At 42.5% G+C, this 18,058-nt stretch overlaps 1 protein-coding gene across 1 annotated transcript; it reads left to right on the plus strand.

Moving 5' to 3' along the window:
- Positions 1-1,548: 1,548 nt before the first annotated feature.
- Positions 1,549-17,062, plus strand: nubp1 (nucleotide binding protein 1 (MinD homolog, E. coli)). Its single transcript, XM_041956739.1, has 10 exons — positions 1,549-1,594; positions 9,295-9,399; positions 9,521-9,654; positions 10,485-10,553; positions 10,656-10,688; positions 10,793-10,883; positions 10,974-11,128; positions 13,179-13,289; positions 14,964-15,150; positions 15,603-17,062. Exons 1-10 carry the CDS (start codon positions 1,564-1,566, stop codon positions 15,653-15,655), a joined length of 969 nt encoding a protein of 322 aa, XP_041812673.1. The 5' UTR covers positions 1,549-1,563; the 3' UTR covers positions 15,656-17,062.
- The last annotated feature ends 996 nt before the right edge of the window (positions 17,063-18,058 follow it).

Below are 18,058 nucleotides of genomic sequence, written 5' to 3' on the forward strand. Positions count from 1 at the left end.
TACGGTCCCCCTGAGTCACTGAACGACTCACCTTTGTTGTTTGTGTTGCACTCAAATGTCAGATCAACATGGAAATATTGTAAATAAATATATATAGCACTCAATTGCAATGTGATTTGAGTCAAGACTGACATTACAAGAATGAGTACTGCATGAAACCACTCATTGTCAGAAAGCAGTTCAGATCCCCATCTCTGTCTTCTTTTCCTTTTTGTGTGTGTGTGTGTGTGTGTGAGAGAGAGAGAGAGAGAGAGAGAGAGAGAGAGAGAGAGTCTCTGACTTTATCTTTTGCTGCTGTAATTCAATCAACAGCACCCCATAGTGGACACATTTCACAACACAAACAGTCACAGTGCGCTTCAGTAATCGCCACAGTTTTGGGACAATTAATAAACTTCCTGCTGCTGATTCGGGGTAATAATCATTGTAACATAATTGTTTTAAACACTATACTGAGGAATACCGAGCGCTGAGTTAATGCTGAATACTGTCAAATACTGAGTAACACTAAATACTAAATGGAATACTTTAAAATACTTTCTCCAGCTTAGTGCAGATCCCAAAGAAGTTGTTAAGAACTGAAATAAAGCAAAAAATAGTAGTACATCTTGTTGGTGTAACACTGTGACAGCTCTATGAATGAGTGAGCTAAAGTTTGATGAATTCTTATAAAACTCTGCAGGTTAAAATGTTCATGTCTCATCTGCCTGAGAGCTTCCAAAGTATGACCTCGAGAATGTGCAATAATTCCAATAAATGTCGTGTTTTCAGTGCAATCTCAGCACTATACCTACTTGTTAGTTACACACATACTTGTTACAAGTTGAAGTAAGTTAAATACAGGAATAAGAAAAAGTGATTGTGCAACTATCTGATTTTGTCAAAAGTAATTTAAATTTGAATAATTTTTCAAGAAACTGGAAATGTATTTATTTTAATTGTATTCTGTTGATTTATAATCAAAGCAACTCAGCAACATATTGCATGTAATGCACGTATGGATTTTGGTGTAAGACAAAGATTTTGGCCTTTGGCACTGAGGATGGTAAAAGCTCTAGGGGCTTTACCTCCAGTCCACATTTACAGTAGCCCTTCTAATGTCAAAGTATACAGCAATTTAGTTGTGCTATTCACGAAATATGTCCACGTTTTAGGAGATTAATATTTCAAGGAAACATTCATTAATATAATATTATATAAATATTATGCCTCATGAGTATTATATGTCTTTTAGAAAAACAATAAATTTTTGATTTATCATTGAATATGTCTGTGAGTTGTATTCCGCTTTCATACTTCTATTTTGTCTACTTCATTACACTTGAAAGAAAAAGATAAGAAAGGGGAAATCTGAATGTTATATGAAGTATTTCAATACATATTGATATATGTTGATGCATACACATTTTCTGCCGCTGCATTATCACAGCAGTGATGGAAATCCAAGCCTGTAATTGTTCAGTTAGGACATGCGAAACTCCGTTCACATCTGGGGACCGAAGTTTCATGTTGTGCGTATCCGGAACCATCGAAGGGGGACGACTTTAACGGGAGGACACGAAAATGGCGGACGTACCAGAGAACGCACCAGAACGTGAGCTTTTAAATTTCATTTTTGGGGGATTTTTCCTCCAAGACTATGTAGTCGATTGGCGTTATAGCGTTTTTTAGTACTGACTTTACTGTGAGGTCGTGATGAGTTTTAAACAAACCGTCTCATTGTGGCTGTTGCCGGAACTGTCGGCAAACTTCTTGCAATATGTTTGTTTTGATGTTTTTTGTGGCCAGGCTGGGCGTGTGTTAGCTAAAATATGCTGAAATATTCACCTGGACCGCTGCTGCTGAGGCCTCTTAGACACAATTAAACGCTTATTGAAGCATGACGATCTGTGACGCAGTTACTTACTGTGTTTTTCACACAGCCATTAGATAAACGTCAGCGGATGGATGCCATTACAGAAGTTGAGATTTTTTACTTGAACAAGATGTAATAAATGCACAGTGTTACTTAAACGGTGCTGCACGTGTTTGGTCCCCTGTCACACTGACGTTGCTCCCTGAAAGGTTGCTGAGTCATTGTGACACAGTTCACAATCAGCGTGGAAAATGACACTGATGCTTCTCGTTAGTCACATTGTTCTGCAGTATGAAATTGTACATGTAATCCCTAGTTAAAAGGATCATGCTCTATGTGGCAGCAGAGGGGGTCGGGGTGAATGATGGGTCTAATCTAGTAACTGTTACACGAATTTTGATTAGGCCAATCACACCCAAACAGTTGGAGAGATTGATAGTCAAATTGACAATAGTAACCGACAACGCCACCCCAGGAATTTCACCTGGAGAATTATGCTAACCCTTTCCACAGTAGATATAGCACACGAGTTCGTTTTACTGATGAAGGCTTGAGACTGGGTCCAGTATAAATAATATGTTCTTTTATTTAACAATTATAAGTTTAACACAATTCATTAATAAAATTGTTACGCACACACACACATTCAAGCACTCCCGAGACCAACCCAACAAAATAAACACAAAAGCAAATAATTAAATTGGCAAATAACTAAATTGGGCTTAACTCATAGTTAACCTAATAAACCACACAAATTAACAAAACCCCACAAAATACACAACAAAGGACGAATAATTATACTATTAGACGAATATGTCTTATACTATATTATAAGACATCAGACTGTGTGCAAGTATCGCAGAGCTCACAACAGGCTGGCAAAGATTGGAGGTTGGTATTATGGCAGGATGTACAGTGTCCCCGCTAGCTTTCACAATGGCTATGGAGGTAATTATTAGGGCTTCCAAGTGGGTCGTAGGTGGGGAGAGACGGCAGAATGGAATGCGTCTTCCACCAATTAGGGCTTATATGGATGATATGACACTGCTAACTTCAACAGTGCCATGTACAAGGAGGTTGTTAGATAAAGTCAGTCAGAATCTCAAGTGGGCTAGTATGAAGACTAAGCCTAGTAAGTCAAGGAGTATTTCAATATACAGAGGGAAAGTAAGTGATAGGAAGTTTGCTATAGATGGTGAGGAAATCCCAACAATTAGGGAGAAATCAGTTAAGAGTCTAGGACGGTGGTACAATGTGGACCTGAATGATGTTGAACAGGTTGTGCAATTTAGAAAGGATGTTGCAGAAGGGCTGGAGAGAATAGATAAATCAGGGCTCCCAGGAAAACTGAGGCTGTGGTGCTTGCAGTTTGGCTTGTATCCTGGGTTAATGTGGCCAATGTCAGTATATGAAGTCCCATTATCTGTAGCAGAGAGAATGGAAAGGCTAAGTAGCTCTTATATTAGAAAATGGTTGGGTGCTCCCAGGTGCTTAAGCAATGTAGCTTTGTATGGGAAAGGAATGCTTCAGCTGCCAGTATCCAGTCTAACAGAGGAGTTTAAATGCACTAAGGTTAGGACAGAACTTTTATTATCTGGGAGTAAGGACATGTTAGTTAGCAATGTGGTTCCGAATCCTTCTGGGGGGAGGAAATGGAACCCAAGGGCAGCAGTGCAGGAGGCAGAGGCAGCTCTTAGGCATGCAGAAATAGTAGGAAATGTTCAATTTGGCCGGGGAGGCTTGGGGCTTGGCCCAGGCAAACCAGTGTGGAATAAAGCAGGTCTAAAGGAGAAAAGAAAGCTTGTAGTGGAACAGGTGCGTAGGCAGGAGGAGTTGTTAAGAGGGGCAAAAGCAGTTGGTCAAGCCAAACAGGGACAATGGCTGAATTGGGAAGGTGTTGAGAAGAGGAAACTTAGTTGGAGGGACCTGTGGAATATGGAGGAAGGCCGTATTAAATTTCTGATAGGGGCGACATACGATGTGTTGCCAACCCCGCAGAACCTAAGTCTCTGGGTACAGGGCGATCAATCGTGCCCACTCTGCTCAGGTACAGCAAGTTTAAAGCACATTTTGTCAGGTTGTAGAATTAGCTTATCACAAGGCCGGTATACATGGCGGCATAATCAGGTGCTGAGAAGCTTAGCCGCAGGCATTGAAGAGAGAAGGAAGCAGGTGAATTCTGGAAGTTCTAGAAAGGAGAGGTTAGATGTGCAGTTTGTTCGAGAGGGGGAGAAAAATAGAGCTGCTAACTCAGGGAGAAGGCAGGTAGGTGGCTGCCTGGTAGGGGCTGATGATTGGCAAATGCAGGTCGACTTGGGAGGAAAGCTAGTTGTGCCCCAGGAAATAGTTTATAGTAATCTGAGGCCGGACATTGTCTTATGGTCCATGAGTAAAAAGACTGTATTTTATTGAAGTAACAGTCCCTTGGGAAAATTCAGTGGAGGCAGCTTATGAAAGGAAGAAGACTAAGTATGCAGATTTAAAGACAGAATCTGAGCAGAGGGGATGGAAGACCAGGGTCTGTCCGGTTGAAGTGGGGTGTAGAGGTTTTGTTGCAGGGTCAGCTGTTTCACTGTTGAGGGAGCTGGGAGTGCATGGGCAAAATTTAAGGAAGACAGTGAGGGAGATGTCAGATGAGGCTGCTAGGTCTAGTCAGTGGATATGGATCAGGAGAAATAATAGTAGTTGGGGGGTGAAATAGGGACAGTGAGGGAGGGGGGGGCAGAGGACATGCATGCCTAACCCGGCGGGAGAAGAGGTTCAAGTCTGAACAAGACACCTCTCCTCTGCTCTGCTTTCCCCGCCCCATCTTCTCGCTCTGCCAATAGGAAGAGAACCAGGAAGAGGAAGGTTAGATAAGGTGGGGGTGTGGCCAGCTAGAGTCTCTTTTTGGGACCATGCGGCCTGTTCAGGTGAGTTTGGGTGGTAAAATACAGAGTTGGCTTGTTTTTTGATCTTTTTGGTTGTTTTCCTGTTTTGTTTGCTTCTTGAAGGAAATGTTAGGGTTTGTTTTCCTACTTTGTTTGCTTTTTGAAGGAAATGGTAGGGTTTGCTGCTTCTTGAAGGAAATGTTAGAAGAGGCTGTTAAATCTAGTCTGTGGTTTAGGCCTCCACCTTCAGCACCCTCTAAATTTTCCACCCCCTACCTGAACAAGGGTCTGTATCCAATCCCTACTTTCATCTTTTGACTCTACCTCTTTATTTTCTACCCCCTACCCGAACCAGGGTTTGTATTCCCACCCCGCTTTTTTGGTGCAGTTGGTGAGAGGCAGGTGTAGATGATGGTAGTGTGGCAATCGGCAGTTACATGTGGCATCTAGGCCTGTGGTAGCATTGTAACAGCTAACAATAGCTAAAGCGGTGAGAGTACGATAGTATCTTAGCAGTTAGTATTGGTAGCTAGCAATTTACATTAACAGTATAGGTGAATCTAGCTTTATTGTCTTCTTCTGTTCCTCTTAGCAGGTAGTGGTTAGCACGTAACATTAGCTAAATGGTAGCATCGGAACTGTATTGTCTTCTTCTGTTCTTCTTAGCGGTTAGCATTAGCATTAGCAATAGTTAAATGGTAGCATCGGTACTGGCCACTACCTGGAGCATCTCTGGTTCAGTTGAACGTGGCGGTGCTGTTTGGATTGTGTAGGAGCAGTGTGAACTGGCACTAGGGGGGGTGACTCTGGGACGCCGGAGTTCACTGCCTAACCTCCTGGAGGTGTAGTGGGACTAAGTAGGCGAAACACTGTTGAAGGGAGGTTTCCACCTGATGACCCCCAGAGACGTGTTAGGAATCACTGCTCTTTGGCAGGTATAGAGGCAGATTAGAGCTCCAAGGTTCTTCACTGAGAATGAATCCTCTTTTTGAGCACAAGTATCTTGTGTTTAAATTAACTAAATTGGGTTAAATCAGGGTTAAATTAATTAGACCACACAAATGAACAGAACCAAACCCATGCAAACAAAAGAAAATGGTCAAATAACCCACAGCAGATAAACAAAGATAATCAGAAATAATCTTGAATTTATCAAAAATAATAAACTCCAATAAACATGCAAAGCAATCAAAGAAAGATGATAATAAAGAAGAAGTAAAGCAAATAGACATGCAAAGCAATCCAAACGCAAGGCAAAGGACTAAGATAATAACTAACTAAACCCCAATACACATGCGACTCAATTAAAAGAGAAATTATTAATAAAAATCAGTCAAGGTGTGCACAGCCCAGGGTAAGAACGGCAACCACCCTGATGAGTGCCAACAACAGCAACGCTGGAGGTGCAGGGTTGGATAAATGGAAACAAATAATTGATCAGCAGGTACACAAAACGGCAACACATCAGGTAACACAGGTCGGCGAAACAGCAGGTAACACCGATCGGCGAAACAGCAGGTGACCCGATAGGCAAAACAGCAGGTGACACAGACCGGCGAAACAGCAGCCAGCTGATGCGGCGTGCCGAGGGGCGGAGTTAAAGCCGGCAGAGTGGACTGCACATACGTGCACCCTGCCATTGAAAGACACCTTTTCAGAAACTAAAACTATCAACTATGCTGGTAACTTTCGCATCGTGAGGTTTACATACCATCAGGAGAACGACCATCACAAGGTAAGGAAGAGGAGAGCTCCGCGCCGCAGCGGCGCGACCACAAATGCGGCCGGGGGCCGCGGACCACCCACCTCCACGCTACAGCACGTGAGACGAGGCGCAGAGGGAGAGACACTCTATGGGCCGCGACTGTCTCCGACCATGGAGAGGGGACACCTAACCGGAAGCTTCCGACAAGAGAGCTCCCAGGGCACAACCACCCACCTTTATAGACTGCGCCCCAAGCAGAGTCAAGCTGAGACCGCAGCACCAATTAAGGCAGCACACAGCTACAGCCCTACTGCTACATCTATATGCCCTATAGGACAATGGTCTATGTCAAGAGGGTGATGTAGGCCATTTTATTTTTTGCCTAAGTCAACATTTCAGTATCAGTAGGGCTGAATATGATGCACATGTGAACAAAAAAGATGAAGCAAGGAAAGAGAAATCCAGTGACAAGGAGTCTGCAAACAAAGAGAAATCTTTATGGACAATGGACTTGCAAGCTGTGCTGCTGTGTCCAAAAACCCAAGCCAGCTGCCTGTATTACAAAACAAAACTGCAGGTCCACAACTTTACCCTCTTCGATTTGCAATCAAAGGAAGGGTACTGCTACATCTGGGATGAGTCAGAGGGGGACCTCAGCAGCGATGTTTTTGCACACCTTCAGTATCGCCATTTTGAAAGAGTGATCAAAGAAAATCCTGAAATCAAGGAGATAGAAGTCAGAACCGGAATGTAACTGTGGCAAACGCATATTCTGAGCTGTCGAGAAAACATGGCGTTCTTATAACACAAAAATACCTTGTAGCTGGCCACACACAGATGGAATGCGACAGCATGCACAGTACCATTGAGCGCAAAATGACAGGAGACATCATCACCAAGAGAGACTACCCGATCATCCTCCAGACTGCAAGACTCAAACCTAAACCCTACCAAGTGAAGGTTGTCAAGCATGATGAAATCATGAAACTCAATGGATCATACTTCTCAAGTATCAGACCAGGCAAAAAAGCAGGAGATCCGACTGTACATGATCTGCAGGCTCGTCAGTTCAGCCCTGATGGCAATGTCCAGTACAAGCTATCCTTTTCTGACAACTCTGAGTGGGATGCACTGCCACAGAGGACACAGGTGCCAAGTGAGCCGATGGCATGGATCAGAATGTTCCAGCAAGCACTGCCAATCAAAGAGGGGAAGTTTCAGGACCTTCAGTCCATGAAACATGTGATGCCGATGAGTGTCATCACTTCTTTGACAATTTGCCACATAGTTAGGCAAATCAAAGATAACTGAGAATAAAGATTCAGTGGATAAACTGAATAGAACCAGCAAAGAAGCTGGAGAAGTGAGGAGAGGGGCATGCTTCCTCAGTGTTGAGTTTGCTTTTTGGAATTAAAGGACAGTTAATACTCAGGTTTTAAAAATTTGGCAAAAATAGATGTTCGAAATGGGTTTAGTTCAATAAAAAAAACAGCAAAGACGACCTGGAGAAGTGAGGATAGATACTGCCTCCTGTTACAAATTGATTTATGTGACATTTGATTAATATAACTCAGGGAAATTTCAATTTTGAGTTTGCATTTTTGAATTAAAAGACAGTTTATGCCAGGTTTAAAGTTGCCTAAGTCACATTAGAATGTTTCGATTTTGGCCTAAGTCAGTTTATTCTTTAATGTTACATTATTGACACACAGCGATCCACTCCCCAGTCATCCACTGTCAAGGCCTTTTTGTTTAAAATGATAAATAAATATCATATGCTCTGAATTTGTATAAGTTTTTTGTGTTTTCCCAAAAACTTGAAAATAGGCCATTATTTTAATAGGGTGACGATATAATCTCTATTTAGTCTGTTATTCAGCTGCCCGCATCATCACCAGAACCCCCTCCATCCACCACATCACTCCTGTCCTTCAGCAGCTCCACTGGCTCCCCATCAAATTTCGCATTGATTTCAAAATCCTCCTGGTAACATTCAAGGCCATTCATAACCTCGCCCATCATCTGTCAGCTCTCCTCCGCGTCCACACCGCCTCTCGCTCCCTCAGATCTTCCTCTACTATCAACCTGTCTGTCCCCTCCCCCCGTCTCACCACAATGGGGAGCAGAGCATTCAGCCGCTCTGCTCCCCAGCTCTGGAACTCATTACCACCCGAAATTAAAAACATTGATTCATTTTCCCGTTTTAAATCCACACTCAAAACACACCTGTTCAGACTTGCTTATCCTACATGAGGTCAACTGGTCAGTCTGATTTTACACTAATTTGTTTTATCACTTGTTTATTTTATTTTATTTTATTGTGTTTTATCGTATTTTTGTTTGATATTTCTTGTGATGTACAGTGTCCTTGAGTGTCCTGAAAGGCGCTTTTAACAAACAAAAGTTATTATTATTATTATTATTATTATAGTAATCTTTCTATTGAAAATGGATATTTACATTAAGATGTCACATTTACAATATTTAGGGTTAGACCTGATGTTTTTTCAGCTGCGCAGCTCCATCAGATGGAAATATTTTAAACACCTTGTGCAACATTTTATACACATTCCCCCAAGATTCCCCTTGACATGCTTGGTGTGTTTGGAAACTCTGGTGTCTCTGTTTGAACTTAAAGGAAAGTCCGGTGGGTTTGATCACAGCTTGGCAGCACAGCATGAGTTTGAAATGACGGTCCCACCAGCAGGTTGCGTGGTTGAAGAGGTTAAAACTAATATAGTTCACCCAAAGACTTGAGTTTAATTTCAGCCACCAGAACCAGAGCATGCGTCGGGTGCTCATCAGTTTGAGAAGATCCTATAAAGCCGACTCACTGACAGCTGATGTCTGTTTAATGCTTTCAGACTGCCCGGGCACAGCAAGTGAACAGGCAGGAAAGTCATCCTCATGTCAGGGCTGTCCCAACCAGAAACTGTGTGCCTCTGGAGCCACCAAGGCCCCTGACCCTGGTAAGACTGTTCCCACATCTTGATATGGTGATAATTTGATGTATACTTAGAGTAAGGCTGGACAGTTTAGCACAACGACCCATCTGCACCCTTCGTCTCCTCCTCCCTGTCTCTTCTGCAGCTATAGCAGAGATAGGAGAGAAGCTGTCGACAGTCAAACACAAGATCCTCGTGCTGTCGGGTAAAGGAGGAGTAGGGAAGAGCACCTTCAGCGCTCACCTGGCTCACGCCCTGGCAAGCGACAGCAGGAAGGAGGTGATGTAAAACCACAGAGCCACCTGCTTCTGGTTCAAAAATTAAAACAATTAAGGTCGCCAAAACATTTGCTTGAACTTGCACATATTACGGCTGGGAGGATTTTTTCCCCCTTTAGATTCAAAGAGGGCAGGGGTGCCGTGAGACAGTTTCCCTTTTGAGGGTTAAAATGAGTTCAAACTGTCTGGAACAAACTCATGTGGTCACTCAACCACTTTGAAGCTGTGGTTTCCACTGTACCTGAGGTTCAGTCTAAACCCAGCTCCTGTGACCTGTGGAAATCAACCAAACACCACTAGAGGTCACCACAGATGTGGTTTAACAGAGGTTTAAGGCCGCACAGTTCACATTTCTACAGCTCATATCATATGCCCAGTTTAGTTTTTGTTACCCGTGACCCAGCTCATTTTTTGACACAGCAGTCAGGTTCAGCTTAGTATGCAGCTGCATTTTACCGAACTAAACCTGTTCTAAACCACAGCTTAGCACCATTCTGTTCAGATTTAGGCTGGACCTTAAAGTGTCTCTGCTTCTGCTAAAACCACATTCAGCCACACATGTAGATGCTGCCATACAAAGAATGTGGTTCCAGCCTGCTGTCCAGTTTTATCTCTCCGGCCTTCAGGTCACTTCGAGCCTTTAGCCAGTCATAAAGTCTCACTTTGTAGCACGCAGCCAAGAAATTCTCAGTGCAGCGCTTGAGAAGTGTCATGAATGCCTGTTGTAGACATTTGTGCAGGATTACAAAGAAGAGTCTAATTTTAAGATCATTTCAGCCTGTCACACTGGAGACTAATGAGTCTTTGTTTTACTCTTCTTGCCATGTTTAGGTTGCCCTGCTAGATGTAGATATCTGTGGTCCATCCATTCCTAGAATCATGGGCTTAGAGGGGGAACAGGTGAGTTGTGAGCAGAAATTAACTCTTCATTTTGTTTGATCCTTTCCTCATAAATTACTCACAGCTACTACAGTATTTATTGACCTGTCCTCTTGTTCACAGGTTCACCAGAGTGGCTCAGGCTGGTCTCCTGTGGTCAGTCAGTTCAAGTTTTTCAAGCTTTCGTTCATAGTGTCATAGTTCTTTAAATAAACTGCTTATATGACAAGAGTTTATATGTCTGTGTGTGGCTGTTGCAGTATGTGGAAGACAACCTGGCGGTCATGTCTATCGGCTTCCTGCTCAGTAGCCCTGATGATGCTGTGATATGGAGAGGACCCAAGAAGAATGGTAGTGTGTGTGTGTGTGTGTGTGTGTGTGTTTTCAGACTCTTCCAAACGTCACAACACTGTAACTTGTCTGGTGTTTGTCTAAAATCAGGGATGATCAAGCAGTTTTTGAGGGATGTTGACTGGGGGGACCTGGATTACCTCATTGTGGACACGCCCCCTGGCACCTCTGACGAACACCTGTCAATCGTCCAGTACCTAAGCTCCACCAGCGTCGATGGAGCTGTCATCATCACCACACCACAGGTAGCACACACACATGCTCAGACTTCTAACCTGTGACCGTTAACTGCAGTAATATTAGTAGCATTTCCAGCAACTGTAAAGGGAAATTCCAACCTGAAATACCATCAGTGTCTACTTCACCTGATTTGACTACTCGGTCTTCAGTTGGTGATGTCCTACATTTCCCAGAATGACTTTCAGCCACCTGGAGTTGTTCGTTCAGCCGGTTGGTTTCGTGTAACTCTAATGACTAATCATGATAGTAAGAGTGACACTAATAGCCACAAAGATGGTATGTAGCGGACAGAGAATGAGAGCCGCTAGCAGGCTAAAAACCTACAATCACAACCTTTACTCAAAACGCAACATTGCTATTGCTATGATGTTTGCGCTGCGCTCCAGGGGACTGGTGATATCGCTGCCTCTTTCTGACTCAACTATATTTCAATCACAGTTACACTAACACTGTTTTTCTAGACAAAAAAAAAGGTTTTGTTGGTATGTCCTTTAGTTAAGAATTTCTGTCTAGAATTTGCAACAGCAAATATTAGAAGCAGTCTCAGTGGTCCTTTCGTTTACGTTGTAAGAGTTTTAGGGAAAGTGTGGGATCATTTTATCTTAACTGGGAAACCCCTCGCTCTACCACTGCAGTGACTGTCACCAGTCGTCTCTCCGCCTACATGTTAAACCCACAGCTAAATTCAGTAAGTTACCACTCATTAATAATTCTGTCAAGTGTAAACACACGAGGCAGACTGAGAGAAAGAGGTCAGTCACCTGAGCTCGACGACATTATAATAACCACGTGTCAATAGAGTAGGAACAGTCTGAAACAGTGATCAGATAAGATCAACTTTATTTATCCCCAGCTGGGGAAATTTGGTGTTACAGGCAGCGTCAATAAAAATAGCAAACAGCAAAGGCAATGGAAAATAAAAAATACAAAATAAGAAGTGAGCATGTTGCAGACACAGTACAAATACACAATATCAAAGTTCTCTCTGAGATATGGAAGAAATATGTTGTGCAGTTGGCATCATGTTCCCACTAAATACATTTTGTTATTGTAAAATAGTCATTCTGCACACGCAGGAGAACAATTGCCAGGAAGGTAATTCAAATGTGACACTAAGCCATAACAAAACAGCTGCTGTTTCCCTCTTCCAACTTTTTTTTACATTGTCATTCATGAGTAACTGCTTCTAAGACTCTGCAGTCATCCAACTACAATATGGCAACCTATCCTATTTAATCATTAGCCCGTCAGTACAGTCGGGCTTTAGTTGGCGAGGGCCCAATCCTTCACAACTGGTTTGTTAAGGACTTCTTCTTTGTGTCACAAGGACACACCTTAAGCATTAGATGGGTGTGTGTTCTAAATGGGCACCGAAAAAATCTGATGCCATTGCAACAGAACAGACCTGCAGACACACACATACATACACATTGACATCGTGCTCCACAGTGCTCCAGTGTTCCTGCTTTCTGACCCAGACCCAGGCCTTTTCACCTGAATTACACCCATTTTGTCAGTAGTACTCTACATTCTACTGACTGTATCCCACACTGTATTGTAATGTCCTGTCCCTGTCCAATGCGTGTCCCCAAATCAGTTTTTACTATACACGGTGAAAGACTTCATTCGAGCAAACACTTCCTGATACTTAAATTTAGACCAGGACAGATGAGGTCAGACAGCAGGAGAATCACTTCCTCATTCCATCAGCTCTCACTTAACCAAAACTAACCACACAAGAGGCTGGAATTACCCAAGCAAATGAGCCAGTCTGGACGATATCAAGAGACGAGGGTCCAAGCTCTTAATGTGTAAGAGAAGAGCTTGGTGTATGAGGGCTCGATAGCCCTCATAAACCATGATGAACCATAACAGCAGTTGTGAGGGAAGGGAAAACAATCTCAGCTAATCCTTTCTGTTTCGCTCTCACCACCAGCGTCTTTGTTTCCTCCCCCTCTCTCCTTTCTTCTGCGATATCCTCTCTCTTTCCCTGCTCTATTTGCCTTTGTCTTTCGCCTATTTCCATTTCTGCTCTCTCTCTCTTTGACTCTCCAGGAGGTATCGTTGCAGGACGTACGAAAGGAGATCCGGTTCTGTCAGAAGGTCAAGCTGCCGATCATCGGAGTGGTGGAGAACATGAGCGGCTTCGTTTGTCCTTCATGCAAGGTCATTGACTGATGCACATGTGCATCTACAGCGATGCTCTGTGTTTTTATTCTGGAGTAGCTTTACATGAGTCACAGTTCAAAAAAGTTCCCAGTGCTTGTGAGAGGCTTCATCCTCTTGCTGGTGTGCTCAATGATATAGAGATATGGAACACTGTATTTGATAAGAGGCCAGGCCTCACTGGTCACTGTACGGAAACACAACTCTGCCAAAGGCCTGAAGGAGTTTTCCCACTCTGCAGCATATTCAGATGTCATGCCAGACTTTTATTCATGCAGAGCAGGGAAATGATTCATATTTCCAGTTGCACTTCCCACAGCTTTAATTTCAATTCAATTGATTTCTCATGTGAAAGCAGAGAGCTGAGCAGCTGCTGGAGCTTGAGGTTCAACTCTGGGAGCTACCTGGTTAATGTCCACCATGAAGGTCAAAGCACAGAGACACCTGCTGTCACTGAGTTTCATCAGGTTTTCCTTCATCTCTAGAATTATTCCAGACAAACTGACACTTAGGAACAATTTCACTTTGTCTGGTTCTAGCAGCTTCACAGCAGCAACAGTGCACTCCATAAGTTCTCCCTCTGAATGAGGTTTCAGCTTCTTGGCTATCAGCTCGTTCACCACAGAACTTGCGTGCAGAACACTGTCTCTGTCAGAATGTGGTCTTGTGAAAGCTGCTTGTTGGGCACCCAAGCTCGACTGAAGAGCTTTGGAAAGTGGACAGTTTTGCCAAACAACCACAGAACACACACAGCAATGAAAACAGAGCTCTGAAGTAGAACTGCAGCAGGTTTGGCAAGCCCATTAGAACCAATGTGACCAGAGATCACTTCATCTGTTACAGCAAAGCAAGTCAGGACTGCTAAGAAGCATTAAAGCTGCTCGGTCAAGCCACTTTTTTTGTTTTAGCTGAAGTATTTTTAACTCCTGGTGCCAAGCCTTGTGTTAAGCAGTAAGAGATAGATAGCTGTTTAAACGTGTTTCCCTTTCAGTTTGAATTAGCTCAGGTTTTTTTTTAGGTTTTCCAGCCTGTCTCCTGTGTGTTGATGATGCAACCTGATGATGTCATCAGGGTTATCTCAGGTTTGGCTTGGAGACCGCACAATTAGAAGAGAAAGTCTGCATTAAAAATGTTGCATGTGACATTTGAATCAGATAGGAAAGGTCAAATGAAAGATGCTGTTGAGCTAATATATGCGCTATGGGACTAACCCAACTTTTTGATCATTAACATTTAGTTTGCATTCAGTTATGAAAAATGTTAGACATTTCTTCATTGCTCTTGTTATTACAGGTTACTTTTTGTCTCGTTTTAGTCTAGTTTTTGGCAGAAATAAAATGTTTGCCGGTGAATATGTTCTATCACAGCTGATGGAATTAATGGTGTGTATGTTGAAGTGAGCCACCTACATATAAAGGAAAAAAAGCCTTTCAAAGTAACAAACCAGTTTGTGAACTGGGAGTAGCTGAAAAACAATGAATTTTGCATCAGACATAAACCAAATGTTGAAAAGTGAGACACTTACTGTTGATGATACTGACAACACAGAACAAATTATACAAAATTATGATGGATTTCAACAGCATAGTATCTTAGATCCTATGTAATTTAGGGTCCACACAATCTGAAAATGCATTAATAACTTAGATTTTTTTCTTGTCCCCTCTCTTGTAGAACACATCCCAGATCTTCCCTCCCACCAGCGGGGGAGCTGAGCGGATGTGTGCAGATCTTAATCTACCCCTGTTAGGAAAGGTTCCTCTAGACCCGAGGATAGCACGAAGCTGTGACGAGGGCAGGTCTTTCCTCAATGAAGTACCTGACTCTCCTGCTGCTGAAGTCTACCAGAGTATTGTGCAGAGTGAGTGCTTCCAGGATTACATATGCAAGTGTTTCCAGCGGCTGTTTTGCCACCTATTATTATTGCTACATTCCTGGGTAAAGGCGTTTGACGTACATACAGATATATATTTTGGCTTCCAGCGAAGTCCATCAGTATTTTTGATGACTAGATGGTTTACTTGATGTCCCAATTCCTGATTAAATACTGAGAAAGAAGAAGTGATCGCTTTGCAAATGGGAAGCAGTCGACTAAAGCGGAAGATGCAGAGATCGAAATTCAATAACTGTACTTACATCATGAGATAAAGTTGAGGAATCAAATGCAGTTTGTGTTTTGGATAATTCACCCAGAGTGTTTACAGGCAGTTATTAAAAAGAAAATACACGCAATGTTCTTTAATAACAGGTATATTTGTTTGTTGCTGTCCTTGGAAATCTTCATCATCATCACTCTTCTCTCTCCTCCATCAGGTATTCAGGACTACTGTTCCAACCGTGTGACAGAGGAGCAGAGCACCACCTGACCCCACTCTGATGGAGGCCATATTGGACCACAAGACCGGACAGATCACATGATGACGAGCTACTGAATAAGAAACGTACAGAGGACCACAAAGAGCATTAATAATGCAAAATTCACCAAAAGCCTGCCAGAATTATCTCAACATCTTCCATTATCATTTAATTGTAATATAATTGGGACTAGTTCCACCTCAATAAATATTTAGAAATAATTACAGCTTTATAATGATGAGTGGTCGTATCCACAGAAGCACTTTGGCCGAAGTTTGAACCTCAGTGGTCGCGTTTCAAAAAACAACAACTTCAAACCACCAGTCCGAGCAGTTTTATAAGTCATCCTGAAAGATAAAGCCGGCAATATTCTTTTGTCAGGTACTATTTTCAGCTGCAGATTAAGACACGTTTGGTGTTTGATTGAGTAATCATGGCAGCTGGACTGTGTATTTGGGATTCATCACAACAAGGGAACCTGTCTGTTCGTGTAACAGTGCAGTTCAGTTATATGATTTAATTGATTTTGGACGCCACTGGAGCTCTACAGCACGTAGGAAACTATATGAGTCTTTGGATACACAGGCAATACTTCAGCCTTCAATTCATAATTGTTTTTGGTCCTTTCATGGAATTTGTGACTATGAGAAAAATAGACTTTTCTGCAATGTTAAAGGACAGGTTCTCTGCTTATGAATGAGACTGATGTGGATCTTGTGATACATCAGACATTAGTATATGCCGGCAGTTCTTATGGTTGATGAAAAGCACTAAAACTCTACCCATTGTGCTAAAGTAGGCAGTTTGGTGTTTGGGGAAGTTAAGAAATCAAGTAGTAAATCAAGCGAAAGTGTCAAACAGTTAACCGTTTCCTACAAGGTGAAGGACAGAGTCGTGTCTGTGACCCTCATTGTCTCTGGTTACAGTGAATCAGTAGTCAGTCCCACCATCAGTGGGATTTAAACTCAAGTCCTCTAAATACAAAGCACAGCATCATCATGGTATGAAAATTCAACTCGTCATTTGATTCTGTTGTCGCTGTGATTGCAATCATTCCACATTTGAAATGAGGAGAGTGTACGTATACGTTGACCTTTCAAGCCGTGTAGATGTTTTGTTGTTGTTTTTTCAGGACATGTACAGTGAATTTAAAAAAAAATTCATGAAAAAAAAAATGATGAAAAGCTGCAGGCAAAATGTACCAACATTTGGCTCATGGTGGGTTTTAATTTTCTTCACCGACCGGATGTATCTGTTTATAAATCAGAGACTAATTGAGAAAACATGTTTGTAGTATTTGTTGTAATAAGTTTCCCTGGGTCTTGGCACCATGTTTTATTTGTCTGCGTGCGTGCGTGCGTGCGTGCGTGCGTGCGTGCGTGCGTGCGGTTACAGCTATGAGCGTTCTCCCTTGTACTTTGACATGCGTAGTCGTAGTTCCTTAAAAAACACATGTGAAACTGCATTTGCATCCTGCTAAGACAAAACAACAGCAGCCACACGCAGTGTTAGTTATGTAGCTCTACAGTTATTTTATGTTTGCATGGTTGCAGTCTGTTGAGTTGTAAAAGTGTGACTTTCTTCCATTTCAAGCAATTCAGTTTATGTAGAAAAATGTATATATACATGTAAAAGTCAGAAGTGCAAGGTCAAAATCAGTTTAATTTGCTAGAATACATCAAACAATTTGAAGCAATGAAAGACTGTGACCCCTAAATGGTTCAGTACACAGGAAACCATCTACAGAGGCAGTGTTCACTATTTTAAAATCAACAGCTCTTAACCCCAGTGAGCACCAACAAATGTTTATGTCCCCCGAGCACTTTAGCAAGCATATATCCATGACACAGACATAGAGCAGAGGGGAGATACGGAGACAGCCATGTAACCTGGTTGCTAGGAGTCCCGCCCTCACACCTTATGCGCTGTTATTGCCTGGGGGCTACACACCAACTAACCAAAAGGTTGACACCCAGAAACGTCCCGAACACAGCAAAATAATAAGAAACTAGAGGCAGAAGGCAGGAGATGCATACGTTTTTCAGGAAGATCTGCATAGTGTAACTATAACTGCTACAGAGGGTGTGGCTGAGGTGAAACTAAGCAAATGAGGCACGGTGAATATCGGGCATGGCAATACGGCTTTGTTTAGCCAAACCTGTTCTAGTCACTGAAATACTAAACTAAATACTTATAGTGGCAAAGCGTCATGTAGGAAGTGGAGGAGAGAGGATAGTGTGTATCAGTGCTCAGTTATGAGTGGATTTGCTGAATGTTTGTGATTGAAAACCGGTAAATCATGACTAATTCAGTATGGAATGGTGGAGGAGTTTTAGGGAAATACAGAAATGTAGTCCCTCTATTGTGGTCTTGTGTTACATAAAGAAAAACTCCCTAAATCAGTGAAACACAAT

The sequence above is a fragment of the Chelmon rostratus genome, chromosome 17 (genome assembly GCF_017976325.1).
Source record: "Chelmon rostratus isolate fCheRos1 chromosome 17, fCheRos1.pri, whole genome shotgun sequence".
Classification (NCBI taxonomy): domain Eukaryota; kingdom Metazoa; phylum Chordata; class Actinopteri; order Chaetodontiformes; family Chaetodontidae; genus Chelmon; species Chelmon rostratus.